Source organism: Platichthys flesus, chromosome 5 (assembly GCF_949316205.1).
Source record: "Platichthys flesus chromosome 5, fPlaFle2.1, whole genome shotgun sequence".
In the NCBI taxonomy this organism is placed as follows: domain Eukaryota; kingdom Metazoa; phylum Chordata; class Actinopteri; order Pleuronectiformes; family Pleuronectidae; genus Platichthys; species Platichthys flesus.
In genome coordinates this window covers 13,064,180-13,081,659 of record NC_084949.1, presented here as the reverse complement: position 1 = coordinate 13,081,659, position 17,480 = coordinate 13,064,180, and the positions used below count along the sequence as shown (strand labels likewise).

The following is a 17,480-nucleotide window of genomic DNA, read 5'->3' as shown; positions in this document are numbered from 1 at the left end:
GATTTACTGTCTTTTAACTGGATAATTACAGCTTTTTGTTTGTTTTTCCTTTGGCTCTGTAAACCTGACAATTGTAGACATTTAAAAAAAATATTAAGCTGGTTAATTAATCCCATTATTTGTTTGTCTGCACTGTTAAAAATTGCCCTTCTTCTGTTGCATTTCAGGTGGCCATTTAAAGCATTTTTCAGTCTTTTTCATGACCAACAGTAACAGCAGGTTTTGCCAAATCTACCATAGTTTTTAAAGTTAATATAACGTTATAATACTGGAAGGGAACTCAACAAAGTGCATACCTGCCATGCCCACATGAAACCACATTTTAATTTATTAGATCCTGGTTTTTATTTGGATCTGCTCCCAATTTCCTACATTCATAATTATCAGTCCATTTAACATGTCTGATTATTTTCCTCAAGATCCATAAATGGGTCAAAGAGGAATCAACTAAAGTGAAAAGGGAAAAATTATCCTGGATCTGACATCTGATCGGGATCCACAACAAATGCGCTATAGCACATCCTCCCAACAACTTGCATGGTAATCCATTCAGTAGTCTCTGCCTAATCCTGGTAAAAAAGAGATTAGAGGTAATAATTTGATATTTCTATTTGGATATCAGTGATAAACTACACAGTGACTTTTACAAAATGATTCTACATCAATAATCAGTGCTTGAACAACTCATCTGTACACTGCTGCTCAGTGATGGTGCCCTGTTCTCACCTCTGTCTAAATACAACTGTCTCTCGACTGTGACGTGACATTTTGAAGTGTTTGTGAATTACCTTTGATGAGCTCACTTCCTTTTCTATTGTTTTTTACATCACCACCGGTACTTTGTTTTTCTCCTGCTAAGACGACGAGGATCAAAACATTACAAGTATAATGTGCCATAAAAGTAGGTCGATTTACACTCTATGCTAAAAGTCTTGATGTAATAAAGGTTTCGTCAACAAGTCAGCCCCTCCAGCTGTTCCTTAAAAAGAGTTGTAATATAAGGTTAATTTAGCGTGGATTGAAATATGATCGCCCTCCACATGTTCAATGTGGGAAATGCAGCATCTAACGGAAGAAGCATTTTCCTCACAGGCCGTTCTCCTCCTGGTTAGTCTGGTGGAGAATTTTTTTCCTCCTGTGCTGCGTGCGACAAGTATGGCATCATACCCGACCTTGTCCACCCTCTCTCTCTCTCCAGCAGTTCGGCTGATGTTGTTGTCAAATATATTAAATGACAGTAAAGATTATATAAATTCCTGTATGATGGGGGGGAAATACATTTCAGTGTTCTGTATCCTGCGAATGATACAAAATAAACTTTGACATTGCACCTTTGCAAAGGCCCTGACTGTTGTTGTTTGATACTCGGTCGATGCTTTTCTTTCAACTTCACATTTAGCTCAAATCTTAAGTTGGTCTTCAATTAATCCAGATTTAAATATTCCTGATTTGTTTCATCAATATCCATTAATTATATTCTGGGAAATCTGTGAATAGGTTAAACGAATATGGCTTATCGCTCTTATTTTGTAATAAATTCTCCCGTGACCCGTGCCTTATTCTTCCACTAATTTTCATAGACATTCGATTTTGCGTAACCCTTCAAACCAACAAACAGAGGTGAAAACATAACCCCCTTGGTGTAGGTAACTATGTGTAGATTATGTTTAGTGTGTATTGGAGTTTTTTTTGCAGCGTAAGTAAGAATATAAACATTGAAGATGGACTAGATAAAATAAAAGCAATAAAAAAAAAACTGAAACATCTCCTCAGGTTTCTCACAGTTATTTTACAACCGTACTAAAACTATTCACATGTTGGCTTGCTCTGACTTTTTCTCATCAATACTTCCATCCAATAGTGTGGGAGGAAATCTGCTGTTGCACCAGACAGCTTCTTTTAAACCTGACCTTAGTGGTCTTGGTTTTGAAACACAACCATGTCAGCATAGTGTGTCAACACTTTCTGAGTAATTTTCAGCACAGTCGCCCCTTCCTCTTAGGTCTGCCTTACCTTGGTCAGCCTGATGATCAGCTTGGGCCTTTCTGCAGCAGCGCCACAGCGTGCAGCAGGAGCAGGACGGACACTGTGTTCATATACCAGTGTGTTGTGTTTGTATACTTTGTATGTAAGGAGGAGGCAGCAGGGTTGAAGTGTTTCGGCTCGGATGTGTCAGAGCTGAAACACTTCCTCATCCTGCTTCACTCTCATTACTGTCAACATCAACGACTGACGGCCCGGCTCAGAACAGACTGGCTTCATACTGAACGTGACCCACTGGTTCCATATCATCTTATTTAAGTTGAAAAGGTCTCTTACCTTTGTCAAACTACCAGCGTGAAGTTTGTGTGTGACTTTAGGAAGCAACGGAGTAATGTGAGAACTGGTAAGTTTTAAACTTTTATTACTGAAAACTATCTTCATTAACTACACAGTGCATCTTCATTTATGTATATGTACATACATTTATTATTATTATTATTATCAATAATAATTGAAAAACTGTGACATTTGGTAACCCGGATTAAATAATGTTTTCTTTCCATTTTCCTTTGACGCTTTTTGTTGAGGTTTTGTTAAAAAACAAGTTATGTGAGATTATTTCTGAACCGGCTCAGTCAGTTATCATAATGTCTTCTATTGATCTACAACATTGGTTTCCAAACTGGGGTACGTGTACCCCCAGGGGTACGCAAAGTGGTTCAGGGAGGTACGCAGGAAAATAATTTATGTGTGTTTTGCATAGCTAACCATCTTTCATGTCCTGTCGCACGCGCTGCAGGGGGTACTTAGCTGGAGATTGAATGTCTGAAGGGATACAGGACTGTAAAAAGTTTGGGATCCACTTATCTACAGTATCTTTACACTTCCAGAGAGCTACACAGTGCAGCTTTGGATTATTAATTATTATTATAATTAACATTTTTATTATCAAACCACTTTAGTTTGAGTAGCCAATCATTTTCCATGCTCATATACTTCCTGTATATAACTGTTTAGGTACTGTTAGATAAACAATTAAATTTACACGGTTGTTTGTACTAAAGCTGCTGTCACTTTTATTACAACTCCTTTTCTCTTTGTTTATATACTGACACATACGCATTTTAAAAAGTGTAGAGGACATTATAAAGTTTGACAGACTTAACGTAAACTTGTATTTTTGCTGTCTGTACACAAAAAAATAACACAAAACAAACATTCTTTAAAAAACTTTGTGAAGTGACGCCTTCAGTCACATTCTAACTGGTATGGATGCTTATGGTTAAGGTCTATTCGGTTAATTCAGTTTCACTCCCACTCCCATTGTGTGCATTGTGTTATTGTTGAGCCTCTCTAACCAGAATCAGGAAAGTTAGAGAAAGATTATCTACATTCGCCATGTTTTTGTGTTATTATGCAGAAATCCATTTTCTATATGTACTGTCTTCCTGGGTTAGGGAGGCTCAAAAATAACACAAAGTGAGCACATACCGCTGCCAAGGCCCAAGAGTCTCCTTCAATCAAAACAGACCTACGGCCACATTACGTTTGTCAGCTTCACATTGGTGGTGGTTACATGTGACACTATTTGTTACCGTAAAGCAGCTGAAAAACGCCTAGAACCGTTCTGAGAGCACATTTAAATTCACTACATCCAGATTTTAGTTTGGATCCTTAACTGCTCACGTTCATTGAAACCAAGAACCGACAAACAGAGGTGAAAACAGAATCTCCTTCGCAGAATTGCATGGAAATCGTTCGAGTATTTTTGATGTAATCCTGCAAACTAACAACGACTGCAGATAAATGACCTTCTTGGTGGAGGAAATAAAAGAAAAGTTTCCGTTTTTGTCGAGGAACAGTTTGGTCAGTTGTCAATGTCAGTTCTGCTCAGACTCCAGTTGCCAGAGACTCTGCAGCCTTTAATCCCAAATAGGCCTGAGTTAACGGATCATGTTTGTTAAACCAGTATTTACGTTCAAGCAGGAAACCAAGGATCAAATGTACAGCTCTGCTGCCCTCATCTGGGCTACACAGGCATCTTGTTCATCATTGTACTGCCTGCCTTCAGCTACAGCACGTCAGAGCACATATACTAATATTAGGAGGAAAACTCTGTTTTGTTTTTATGATAATAATAATGATATCATAATAAAGTTTATTTCTATAGCACCTTTAATACATAAACTGCTGTTAGAAAGGTATTTACAATGCTAAATGTATATAAAAGAGATGAATACATACAATGAACATAAAAACAGTTAACAGTCAAATTTGTAGAACATAAGATGGAAAAAAAGCCTAGTAATTAAAACATGAGGTTCAATCAGAGTCTGAAAAATAGACCAGATATGATAATAAAAATAACAATGATAAAAATAATAACATTCAGAACAATTTGAATTTCTTCAGCTTTCTTTCTATAACAACCTTCTAAAACAACTCTTTTTTTTTACCATCTATTTAACTCTTCATTTCTGGTCTAGAGCACGTCCTGCTTCCCTTTGAACGATGCCTCGCTCCTTCTTGGTGAAGCGAGGAGGGCTGCTCCACCCTCGGCCCGCAGCAAGAAGACCCGGCCCCAGATCGACCCCAGTGACATTCAACCAGTTAGAGAAGAAGTTGGGGTGCTCCTGGGAGACGAGACTGAAGGACTCCACAACAGAGACCCCCAATGATAACACAGAGTCCATCACGTTACTGCAGCCAGACCTTTTTGCTGCCGCTCACTCACATGAGAGAGGACACCTTCAGCCACTAAGTCCCACATCTTATGGTGGGTGACAGAGATACTTCCTTTTGGTTTTGAATAGACTGTTAATAAAGATGAGATGACAGCTCCCCAAAAGTAAAGCCAAAGCGTCTCAATCACCACCTGGTGGCTGAATGCAGCACAGGTCATAAACCCCGGCTCCGCCACATTAGTGTAAAGGACATGAATCGAACTAAAAAGTAAAAGTACAGGTCAAATATATTTTTGTTCAGTGTGTTGATTTTAGTGACACCTAGTGATGAATTTGCATGTTGCAGCTGAATACCCCTCACCTTACCAAACATGAAATACTATCCAGTATGAACTACTGTAAAACGTTTCTATCTCCATGTTGAGTTCTGTTTCCATTAGTGATTTGATGCTATAAAAAGAGGTGAAACACTATTCATTTCTGGTTAGTAGGAGGAAGTGTTGTACATCTTTATTTACAGTCCCAAATGTGCTTGTGTTTAGTTACTTTACACAGAGCCAGTATATCTGTTTGACCAGAGATATGTGTCACAAGAGTGAATTTGAATGGAATTCATACTTGAATTAATAAATAAATGCATTAAAATGTATTTGGTTCACATAATTCTAGTTTATAATAATAAATAATTTGGGACGTTTTTTCTGAAGAATGTCTCAAAGGATTTCCAGAGACAGAAACAAATATAAAGACAATAAATGCAAAGATGGCTTGAAAGCAGAAGAGAGGGATGAGATTGTGAAAATTTTCCAAATGTGTATGACTCCACATTTTAAGATTCTTCTCTGTCTTTCCTCTCAGACTGTGGTCCTGCTGAGCCTTTGAGGCCGGATACTTGTATCCCTGTGGAGAGAGCGGACTCGGACACTCTGACACCCGGCTCTTGGTCCAAACCTCATGTGAGCTCAGGATATCCTGACAAATCTTCAGCAGTTCTAGGCAACCTGACTCAGCCTCTGATCCTGAGGGAGACCAGGAGCAGAGGCTGCTCCAAGACCAGTGCTCCAAGGCAAGAGTGTCCACTCTGTAGCAAGGTATGATCATCCCTCATGGCTGTATATTTTTTGTTTTAGAGAGAAATTAAAACTGAAGAATTAAGACACTGCTTCATTATAGACATTATTATTGCTAATTTTCTGCCAAATATAAAGTACAGCTGCAGCTGATTGGAAGTGATGGGAGTTATTTTTGAAGGTTACGTGGTCATCAACCAAAGTGTGACCTGAGGGTGGTGCTAGAGGGAAACATAAGGGACTGATTGCTCTAAAGGAGAAATGAGTGTGAGCAACACATTTCATTTCAATCCATCCAGTAGTTGTTGATCCAAAATGAAAAAGAAATGTAGCACTTTCCAAAGCAAAAGCTTTCAAAACATGATTTCTTTTTTGGAGTGTCATCATTAAATGTCAGATAAAACCTTAAGGCTCTGTAAACATTGCTGTCCACACTCGCAGAAATGTTTTGGGAATTACCAACTGGGCAGAAGACAACAATAGAGTGTTTAATACAAGAGATGAGTGCTGTACAGAAAGTAGTGCAAGGGGTCATAAACAAAGAAAGCCAGTAAAGCAAACTGGTGGCAAAATGGAAGTGCAAATGTGTTCCAGAAATGGTTTCTGGAATGGGTCAAGGTGCAAGGAGGGGACTCCAGGGAGCAGTGTGGCTGAGAGGAGGCTAAGGGCTGCAGATGATCCCGAGGCAGAGGTCAAACCAAGCAGGCACCAAAGGACAGTATCTCAAACTAACAGTAGGAGAAGCAGACGTTGGGCATGTGAAAACCACTAAGGAAGATGACGTTCTGGCAGAGTGGTAGTGTTCGACCTAGTCCTTACATACTGCAGCAGCTCAGTGAGTATAGTCTGATGTGTGGTCACGGTGGTGCGGGGGGGAGAGGCTGAACCAATCACATCTTGCCACACGTACAGGAAGGAAACACAGGAAGGAGACAAGGCAGAACATGCAGAGCGGCCCTAAACAGAAAGCGTCTAAAAAGATTGTTGTGCAAAGACATGTAATCTCTCTTCTCCGTCCTCATCCTCTCCTGATGTCTGCCACCATCCCTTTACTGCATCACCATTGAACCTGTGTTAATCCACCTGCAGATTTTTTCCTGTGTGTCCAGTCTGAAGACTCACAAATGCAGGAGTCATGAAAGCAGAGCACATGTGTCCCCAGTACACATCACGTCCAGCCGGACAAATACTGTGCGGTCACCATGCAGGGGCAAGGTCAGCATCAACATATTGTCCTGTTTCATCTTTAGGCAATTTAATGCATGATCAATGGCAAATGTAGGATTTGTTTTAAGCCAAGGGCCATAAAGGGACCACAATTTACCCAGAGGGCCCAGTTATTAGTCTGAAATCCTTGCACTGTTCCTGATTCAGTAGGTGACCGTTGAAGTTATTCCTTGTTTACTGTTAGCTCTATAGCTTTCAGCAAAACCACACATTAGTCAATATATTTAGAAAATTGTTCCTTTTACAAGCACATTTTGTACTGTGTGGAAATAAAGTCTAAACAAAGTGTGATATTTATTGTTAATATTGATGGCAAGTGACCGGTCAGGGGTTTTTTCAAAGGCCAATCAGATTTCCTTTTCCAGTGCCCCCCTCCGATCTGCCCCTGGCAAGTAAAATGTCTTACAATCGTAAATCCATTACCACGCTGCCCGTTGTTCTAGGAGCGGACGTTTGGCTGTGCCGTGTGCGGGAAAGTGTTCAAGCGCTCCTCCACCCTCTCCACTCATCTGCTCATACACTCAGACACACGGCCGTATCCCTGCCAGTACTGTGGCAAGAGGTTCCACCAGAAGTCTGACTTGAAGAAACACACCTTCATTCACACCGGTGGGTTTATTTTTAATATTTGAGAGTCCACAGCTGACATCATTCATGTGAAATGATTCAAGAGATGTGCAGCTTCATTCTCCATACATCACCATTGCCTCCTGTCTTGCATGTAAACTCAAATTAGCAGCTTTATCTTTGACCCAAACAAATTGTGTTATATATAAGAAGTTTTCTCAGCATATATGTGTATTTCCTAAAATGTTGGAATCACTTAAAGTTATTTCTAAGCAAAGAAGTCAAGCACCTATTGATATGAGCCTCTCAAATCGATTAAATATATTCGTGTTTCAAAATGTGTCATTTGGACAAAACAAGTAATATCAAGATGTACTGCATGTACAATATAAGTATAATGTAAGTAACTCAACTACCGGCAAAAAAGTCAAGTACCCCGCAAACACATATACATGAGATTTCTCAGAGGTATATTGTAAAGCAGAGAATCCTTCACTCGCACAGGAACATCTAGGTCTCTTCAGTGATACTCTTATAGCATCATTATAAGCAGCTTCAACTTGCTTTAAGCTTGCTTATTTGTTGTTTGACCACAAGGAGGGAGTATAAAGAGGTGTGCTCTAAACAAAGACTTCTTTACACTTACTAATCCTGCATAGAAGAATATTTGCTTGTGCATGGATCCTCATCTGTCATTTGATCTGTAATTATGTTTTATCGTATTACTAACATCAAGAGGATTTTTAGAAAGGTCAGACAATGTTATACTTTTGTCCTATTTGGTTTTACATATCAACACAGCACTATAACATAGCCGTAAATATCACATTCCCCATCATGCACATAACTATGTTGTAGGAAGCTTCTGGGAACTTGCGCAACTTTGACTTAAGACCACAAGATAATCAGCATTCATGCCTACAAGAGTTTTTCCAATCATTTCATTGACGTTGTTATTTGTACTCTGCACAATGACAGTTAAGTTCAATCTAATCTAATCCAGTATTGCTGGTTTTCAGTAACTTGGACAGATATAATGTTCTATCGATTAATGAATTTAAAAGAACTGGGTACAGAATTCCTCCTCGTCTAACACCATTGATAGAGGCTGAAACACTATGCTGCATTTTACTGGAGGCCATACATAAGGTTGTATCATTCCATCAAGTGCTCTGCAGTTTAAAGATCCTGTGTACTCTTGTCCCAGGAGAGAAGCCCCACGTGTGTGGGATATGTGGGAAGGCGTTCAGCCAGAGCTCCAACCTCATCACCCACAGCCGCAAGCACACGGACGACCGTCCCTACCGCTGCCCCCGCTGCCCCTACAGCTTCCAGCACAGAGTGGAGCTGCGGCAGCACCAGGAGCTCCACTGCACCTACCACTGACTCGGTCTCAAGCCTCCTCTACAAGCAGGGGGAGCAGGAAGCCACTGACTGTGTCGTATTTGTGAAGTCAAATCTTTCATCCAAAAGCGATAGTTGTTTATATTTTAGATTTCTTTTAGGTCACTGAGGAAAGAACAATGCTGTTCTTGCCCTTCTCACATTATCCAGCACAGTGGTGGGAGATTATTTTGAACAAAGCTTGGTTATTTACTCGTTCACTTGTAAAAAAATGTAGCTGTGCTACTGTTCTCTATTTATATACAAGAATGTTGGTGATTTAGTTTATTCAGCAGCACGTCGAGAGTTGAGAAATGGAGAATGTCAGCCACTGAATCTGAAGGCTCGATGATTGGAAGTGGAAAGTATCACATTCATTATTACAGGAATTTAACTGAGTGAGACATTAATAAATGCCTTAGGACAGACCTTTTATGTATTTGGTATCATATGAAGTCGTGGAAGAAGGACAATGATACAATAGGGGTCCAGCAACTGAACCGAACTCAGCTTAAGAATGGTTTAAATGATCAAAATCCGCCATTCCAAACCACGGCATCCTTAGGGAGTGACTCACAGAGGAAGGGTCAGGAAAAGATTTCCATAACATATTAAACCAATAAAAAATGGCATATTTTGTAGTGTCAGGTGCAGCGTCAACTATAAGTTGATTCACAGCATCATAAATGTGCACAGAGATTTTTTACTTTACTGCCAACTAGCTCTCGTCTATATTGTCTGCAATAACTGGGGTCCTGAGTCTCTGGCATCATCATTTTTTTTTTTAAGATTGGGAACCCCTGATCTTAATCCTGATTATCAATTACTGCTCCACAAATGATCACATCGAGACACAGGTACTGTAGTTTCACTTTGCATCACGTTTATTTAGCCCAGGTTTTGACACAGTACACACAATATGATGTTTCATTGATGACTTTCAGGAAACTGCTCAGCTTCAGTAACCATTGTTTTTGTACCACTGAGCTCTGGCTGTGACGTCATTGGAGTAGTCTCCACCGGTTGTGTGTTGATCTACTCCACTATAGGAATGCACATTCCCATCCCCCATGTTGTAGGCTGCTATCCCTCCTGCAGACACACATGAAAACAAAGTTAAATCGAGAGTGAAGTTAAAGTACAATTGAACAAATTCTGTGAAACGAACCTTTCAGCTGCTGCTCTCTGCTCCAGCCAGGAAACTTATTGCTGATTCGGTTAATAAAATAAACCAAGATCTCAGTGCCTTGGTTGAGGTGTTCCTCACTGTCCCATCCACCTTTAGCAGTGTGTCCACCTCCATTGGGATTAACATCAACCTAGAAAAAACACGTCATTGTATTTTAATATGAAGCTCTACTCGGAGGATGTGTGTAAAACCAAAGCAGCTTTTTTAACCTGCATCAGTCCCCAGGCGTTGTGAAAGTCTCCCCAGCCGTCTTGAAGTGCATTTCCAGCCCTGGACTCTCTCGAGATGATGGCAGCAATGAGAGCAGGGTCGACTCCGTGTCTCTGACCGACTCTCATGATTTTGGACTTGAACTGACTCATTCTGCCCATGTCCGTCTGCGCCATTGTGTGTGATGCATTTACACCTTATAGAGAGAAATAAAGACACTTCATTATTGCAACCAAGACACAAACAAACCTGTTTGCCTGTCAGTGCAATGGTTTAGATATTTTCCTGTTTTCCATTGAATCAGCAGGGGTTGTTTCTCCACTGCAGTGATTTACCTGAATATCCCAGGCTGTCCTGCTGAGCAGTTTGCCATGAAGCTCCACTGGTCTCAACCGATCGGATGTTTCCATAACCTGCACATGTTCAGTTTTTATTAGATTATATTTTACTTGTGTAGACACACCTTCGCACTGACATGAGAACAAAGCATGAAGTCCTGATACATGAAGTCCTGTCACATATCCAACACATTGTCATAAAGGAGAGCCACAACAAAGGCAAAGCTTCAACACCAGAAATAAAAGAGGTTGTTTAATACTACTCAATTAAAAACAGGAAATCATTCATAGAAATTATGTATAATACATATACATATAGAGTTTTAGGTAAGCTTTAGCAATTAGGTGTAGTATAAATATTTCTATCTAAACAAGTTAAATGAGCAGTAAAACAACTCACCCATTGTTCTTGTTACTCCTCTGATGGTCCTGTTGATGCTGGAATGTGGAAGGTTTGGTACAGTCTGTTCTGTCTGTGGTGTTGAACTAAGCAGAGATGCTCTATATATATGAATCCGTATACTTTCAGTTTCACTGCTAAACATGTGATTTTTTGGAACTTCAGACCTCAGAAGAGAAGCCCAAAACTTTCATTTTCAATATCGTTGTGAGTTCACTTTTAATGACATTGATAACATAGTTAAACTGTGACACCCAGACCTCAGATTACACAGCCACGTGTCCTCTGAGGTCGGATATTCCAGATAATCCCATGTTTACCACCAATGAAATTACACTCAAACAGAAAGTGAAGGTGATGGCTTCAGATAGTGTTGATGCAAAAATACTGAACATGCTTGCTGCAGTTTTGAGTGTGTATATCTATTCTCCATTAGTTCTATTTTTTCTTCAGCACTTTAGAAAGCAACATTTCTGACATGCAGGTAAAAAAACTATAATAAACAAACAGAACTATAGGGGAAACAAGACAGTACAGGTGAGTCTATGGGTGTGACAAAGTACAAGAGGTTCGAAAGGATACAAATAAAACACACACCCATATGCCCTCACATATCCTGCTCAGTCATATGATTCTAAAGTTTGCCTGGATGTGAAACATGTCTAGCAGGATTTTCGGGAGCTGTGAATTACATGAAGCCCATTAGAATATCTCTCTTAGACAGAACAGTACATCCCTATTAAAAAACAATGAGAAAAAAACATGGAGCACGTGTATTTTGTTATGGAAAGGCCTAGGTGCGTCAGAAGTAGAGTCTCGCTGAATCAAAGGAACAGAACCCTATCACAAAAATTGTACAGTGTCCATACTTTATTGATTTTCATATTTTCTATGTTTTATTATATTTACCCATAAACATATCTTACATCATAGTGGATGTAAGAGTTTAAATATATTTTGCAGTAAAAAACCACTTAGCTCTCACTTTCTTTCTTATGCACCATGTTGACAAACACAATCAAACACGTCATATGAAGTTCTTTGTCTTGAGCTGGAGCCACAGGCTGAGTCATGAGGCTGGCCTCTCTAGTTGAACTAGAGGCTTCCCCAGGACTTAATCCGCTGCATCCAACCATGTTACAGTAAACTCTGCAAAGTTAACAGGTTCTTTCAGGGTCACGTATGCAAGGTCACGTGGGTCAGTTATAGGCTAAAATATTGTGCAACATTTAGGTCTGTTTGCGTTTTGATTGGTTCTTGTAACACAGATGCTGATTCAGTGGAACGCACCCATAGAAATGATCCAGCACTGAAGGACACTCAGTAGGTTTATTGCTTAAGTGCAGTAAAGCAATATCATTTCTTTCATTATGTACTCACACTGACAACCCCCCCTTTTTGATGGAAGGTGCAAATGACAAAAACAATCTATTTTATAAGATGTGGCAGACTTTTTATTGGAGGAGAAAAAATATGATTTTACATGAATACATCCCTGATGATTCATGACATCGATCAACCGGCAGGTTCTTAAAACCTCCAGTTAGCAGTACATCAGAAATCCAGCTATTTATGCTTTCTTTGCCTCGGGGAAAAAAAACATTTATGTCTCGTACTACTCACCATGAATCAAAAACTCAAATCTTTAAATAGTGACAGCTGTTGAATCAAGAGGTTCACCTCACCTAACATCCTGAGGATCTCTGTACATTCGATGTGTTCTGGATGTTAATTCATCTTAGTCCTGAGATCAGTGCCTTAGAATCACTATTATATCATTGGTGAGCAGGGAGATCCACTTGATTTTTATTTTATCCTGCACTGGAATATATGGATCTGATCGCATCTTCATTAAAATGATGGAGGATTAAATGTCCATTTCATGTAGTGAAACTATTTAAAAAGTTAACAAAATTAAACAGTTAACAAAGCGTTGATAATGCGATGATGTGTAAGATGAATAAAGTGGCAGTGGGCCTCCTGTCAGACCCTGAAGTGTTCCCAGCTTCTTATTTCAGAGAAGAAGGCATCTCCAGGACAGGCAGTGTTTACCACCTGCCTGTGGCCATGGATGGTGAAGTTGGCAGACAGTCCTCCTCCATTTACTGCACAACGGACCAGACGATGGCGCAACAGGTCCATGGCGTGGCGAGAGGGAAGGGTGGCAGTGTAGTTACCAATGATTGACACCCCATACCCGAGGCTATTGTGGCCCATGGTGTGAGTGCCGAGGTACGTCCAGCCTCTGCCTTCGTAGACGTAGCCGTCAGAGCCCACCACAAAGCTGAGGGCACAGAGACAGTGCAGCTCAATGCAAATACAAAACACAATACAAAAGTAAGCTCAGCAACACCTATGGAAAAACAATGAGAACGTGTTTTATAAAGACAATGTTTCAAATATTCAGGCATGCAAATTAATTTGAATGTACAATACATGTGACAAAATGCATTGGTGCATGAATGAAAGTTAATCAGAGCCAGGCTAGTTCCCTCTTTTTCTAGTTTTAATGGTAAACTGTAGTTATTGCCTTTCTTTCTCCAGGTGTATCAACCTACATACCAACCTATTTACTTACCTACCTACTTACCTACCTTCCTACCTACCTAACTACCTATCTCTCTACCCATCTACCTACCTACGTACCAACCTATTTACCTACCTACCTACCTACCTACCAACCTACAAACCAGCTACCCAACACCCTACCAACCAACCTACCCACCTACCTACCTACGGACCAACCTAACTACCTTCCAATCAATCAATCAACTATGTATATCTTTGGGTTACTTGTATCCAATGTCGCTCCAGCCGCGGTCCTCCTGGTGAAACCTCTGCATGGCTCTCATGTTACGAGAGCACTGTGAGAAGGACAGACAGGGTGAGGATGGCTCGTAGGTGTGGTGCACATACAGGAAGTGGAGGGGCAAAGACAGCGGGATGGGGGTATCCTGGTAAGAGTTTGCCCCCCACTGACAACGGGAGATGATTTGAGGGCAGTCTGAGGAGAGGATAGAGGATGATGGTTAAGACACTGCTGACCGCTGGTGGTTTAATACGGCATCTTGCAACAGATAGAAGTGTACTGGGTGTCTTAATACAAACTGATGTTGCTTCCTGTAAAAGGCATGATAATCGAAAAGTTTTATAACATTGCATTTAAAAATGTATTTTTTCAAAGCATCAACTGACTTATTGTTATCTTTTCGTTTTGAAATTGTTGAAGGCTAAAAAATAAAGTCCCCATAGACATTGACAATACAGTTTTTAATAATAACAAAGACAATTTTACATTTGGGTCTTTAATCATTCTATAGACTTATGTGCTCCAGCTGCATCAATGTAAGTAAATGAATCGTTTAGTTTAATGACAAAATAATTTGATTATTAAATAAATATACTGGCTCCACCTTCTCAAATGTGGACATTTTTCATAATTTGCTACCATTTTATAGACCTTGGGTTCAGCCCTGCATTGTAGTCAGGTATACTTTTGGGATCACTTACCCCAGAATATGTGAACAAATGCCTGCAATCCATCCCTCACTGCCTGCCCCACTCCAGTGTCCCAAGCAATCCATTCCGTCTTCTCCAGCTTCCAGACCAATGCCAGTGTCTCCATCACCTGGCTGTGTAGATCAAGTGGCTCCAGAAGGGATCTAGATATCTCCCGTCGTCTCGGGCTTATGTGCCTGGTCACAGCATCAAGGCCCTGCCCCTCATTCAAAGTAAAACTATAGTATCCTTTCAAGATCTCACTGAGGGCCTGCGGCTTTTCAGATTTACTTTGATCGCTGAGGTCCATGCCCAGTACAGCTCCATCCATGCCACCATTAATCATGGCATCAGTGGCCAGAGTGGGAAGCAGAGACAGCTTGAACACCTGAGGGTGCTCTACATTGTCCCAGCACCCACTCGGCCCCATGCGATAACGTGTTGGAAAGTCCTGGAGGCTGACGAAGGACAGACCAAGTGTCCTGGCCAAGGTAAGAGGGAAGATGCCATCAGCTGGCTTCCCCTCAATCATGGCTTTCAGTCCTGATTCGATTCCCAGCAGTAACGGAGCAAGTGCAACTGTGGTGCCGTCTGGAGCTAGAACCACCCCACGTTCCTCTCCATAGTCCGTCACAATGTGGTGGATGGCCTTGTCAAAAAAGCTGAAAGACGAGGCGTTAAGGATGGCTGTGTCCAGAACCTCAGCATCACTGAGATTATTTGACGAACCCAGAAAATGGATGGTCATTGCATCATCATGGCCAGCTGTCCTCCGCAGGGCCCTGACCAAAGCCAAAGGGGACAGGCCAGGGTCAGAGTCCTCAACCTGCTGCACAGCGCGAATGAAACTGTCCATGTTCCGTAGGTGGAGACCTAATATGAAGGTAACAGTGAGGTACGTTCATGATTTAAATAACATTCACACTGTGGTTCTTAAAGAAAATTTAAGAAAAATGCCAAACTGAATCGCAGCATGGGTTGTAGAAAGAAGAAGGGCATTTGTCTTACATGTCTTTGTAACAGTTGACATCGTTTTTTCTATTTAAAAAAGAATAAAATTCTTTCTCTATTGCCATAAATTATAAATCATGTTGTATTACTTTATCTGCTGTCTTTGATTTTAGATTTTGTATTCAATAATTAGTGTTTAAATCACTTACATTTTCGTCTTGTCTTTAATGTTTTGTCACCTTGTTGTTAATTGTCCAATTTATGACACACTTTGTAACAACTGATTTGAAATGTGATATAGAACTAATGTTATTATCATTATTAGTTAACTCGCGTACACATGTTCAACATAACAGAGATGTTTACCTCTTTTGAACTTACCTACCGACCTGCTGACAGAAAAGAAGCCGAATGAAGCAAGAACAAGAACCGATAGACCAGAAAAAGTCATGTTGCATCTCCAAGTTGTTGCCTCCAAACTGAAAATCTGAGAGCCGGGCTTTCACTCAGTACAGTGGTGGTCCTTACAATATGACGTCTAAAATGAGTTGTCTGTTGTTTGTGTAAGTGTACGTGCATGACTCACAGTGTTTTGACTCACGATAGGATAGTGCTCTGTGTGCACTCCAAATATTGATTTAGCCTGGAGTTTGAGTGTGTCATGGCCGACCAGTAAGGTTTATTACAAATCATATAAATCAGAGCTTTTTCTCAAATTATATTGGGTTGTTTCTTTTTCCTCAGATGTTAACAGTCTTCCACAGATTAATCGTACAATATGACGTTAGCACAGATTAATGGATGCCAAAACAGATTAAAGGTTAATATTGTTGTGTGTTTCATCACTTTGACTGAAGGGAGAATTACTGACAAACAGAACAGTCCTGACTTGAGGTTTTGATCAACAAAGAAGCTTGTGTGCCAAAACGTAAACATGCAGCCATAATAACTCCAACAGAACTTTTAAAGAAGTTGTGTGCCTGCGTGCGTGTGTTTGTGTGTGTGTGTGTGTGTGTGTGGAGAAGCATGGAGGATTGTTAATTCAAATCAAGACAATACAATGTAGTTAAAAAATGAAAATGACTGCAATCAACAAAAAGTATCATCAAAGCCTGAAATCAAAAGGTTTATCTTCCACAGACATTAAATGAATTGCATCTGTATTAACAGGCCCGATGGGGTCAAATCCTTCAAAGACTCTGCCCTGTGCTGTATTTTGTTCTGATGAAATGTCAATAAATATCATGAAGAGGTGTTTCCGGATTAAGATGTGTTTCTGTTTGAAGACAGTACAGATGTTTTGCCACATTCTTCAGGATTCTGTAAATGGACAATGAAGTGCTGGGAAAGCAGAGAGGGAAGATGAGTCATTTGTTCGAGAGGAGGCAAAACAACACATCACTGAGCTCCTGTTTCTGTTTATGTGAACCACAAATGTGTGATGGAAGGAATATCTGACTTATTCCACAATTGAGTTTAGTTGCATCTAAATGTTTTATAACATACAAATCTTAATATTGGTATCACACAATGGAGTTTAAAGGCCACTTAAAGTGAAAAAAATCTGAAAATAAAGTCGTACAGATATTATGAGAATAAAGTCATAATTTTAGAATGCATTTTATTTCAGAGAAAATATCTAAAGGTCAACCTGTCGCCCGCATTATAAAGGAATGTGGTACATCTTAAGTTCTACTTTAGTTTTACAAATAATGAAATACTCTGGAGCTCTGTCTATTCTGAACAAAGAGACACACAGACTTGCAGGAAATACCTTCTTTTGTGGAGGACGAAATGTTTTGTTAGTGGTCGAATGTAAAACTATCGTTGTGAATGTCTGCGTGTAAATCAAATTAGTTTCATAGTCTCTCAAGAAACAGTGAGATTGCTTCAAGTGGAAATCCAACGAGCACGCGCTCTCCTTGCTGCTCATTGTCCCGCCCCCAATTTGTTTTTTAATCTCATACAATTATATAAGAC

General features: G+C 40.1%; 3 protein-coding genes across 3 annotated transcripts; 1 reads left to right on the top strand and 2 right to left on the bottom strand.

Moving 5' to 3' along the window:
• The first annotated feature begins 2,212 nt into the window (after positions 1–2,212).
• Positions 2,213–9,786, top strand: LOC133954148 (zinc finger protein Gfi-1b-like). Its single transcript, XM_062388457.1, has 6 exons — positions 2,213–2,386; positions 4,470–4,759; positions 5,526–5,758; positions 6,827–6,952; positions 7,408–7,573; positions 8,739–9,786. Exons 2-6 carry the CDS (start codon positions 4,495–4,497, stop codon positions 8,915–8,917), a joined length of 969 nt encoding a protein of 322 aa, XP_062244441.1. The 5' UTR covers positions 2,213–2,386; positions 4,470–4,494; the 3' UTR covers positions 8,918–9,786.
• Positions 9,776–10,734, bottom strand: LOC133954149 (lysozyme g-like). The gene is given in 5 exon segments (XM_062388458.1): positions 9,776–10,006; positions 10,083–10,233; positions 10,313–10,509; positions 10,649–10,706; positions 10,708–10,734. Coding segments are annotated over 5 exon segments (567 nt in total). The 3' UTR covers positions 9,776–9,872.
• Positions 10,735–12,482: 1,748 nt separating this feature from the next.
• Positions 12,483–16,067, bottom strand: pglyrp2 (peptidoglycan recognition protein 2). Its single transcript, XM_062388456.1, has 4 exons — positions 15,882–16,067; positions 14,562–15,422; positions 13,845–14,055; positions 12,483–13,335 (listed from the first exon to the last, which is right to left on the bottom strand). The coding sequence occupies exons 1-4, from the start codon at positions 15,949–15,951 to the stop codon at positions 13,035–13,037; spliced, it is 1,443 nt and encodes a 480-aa protein (XP_062244440.1). The 5' UTR covers positions 15,952–16,067; the 3' UTR covers positions 12,483–13,034.
• Positions 16,068–17,480: the final 1,413 nt, after the last annotated feature.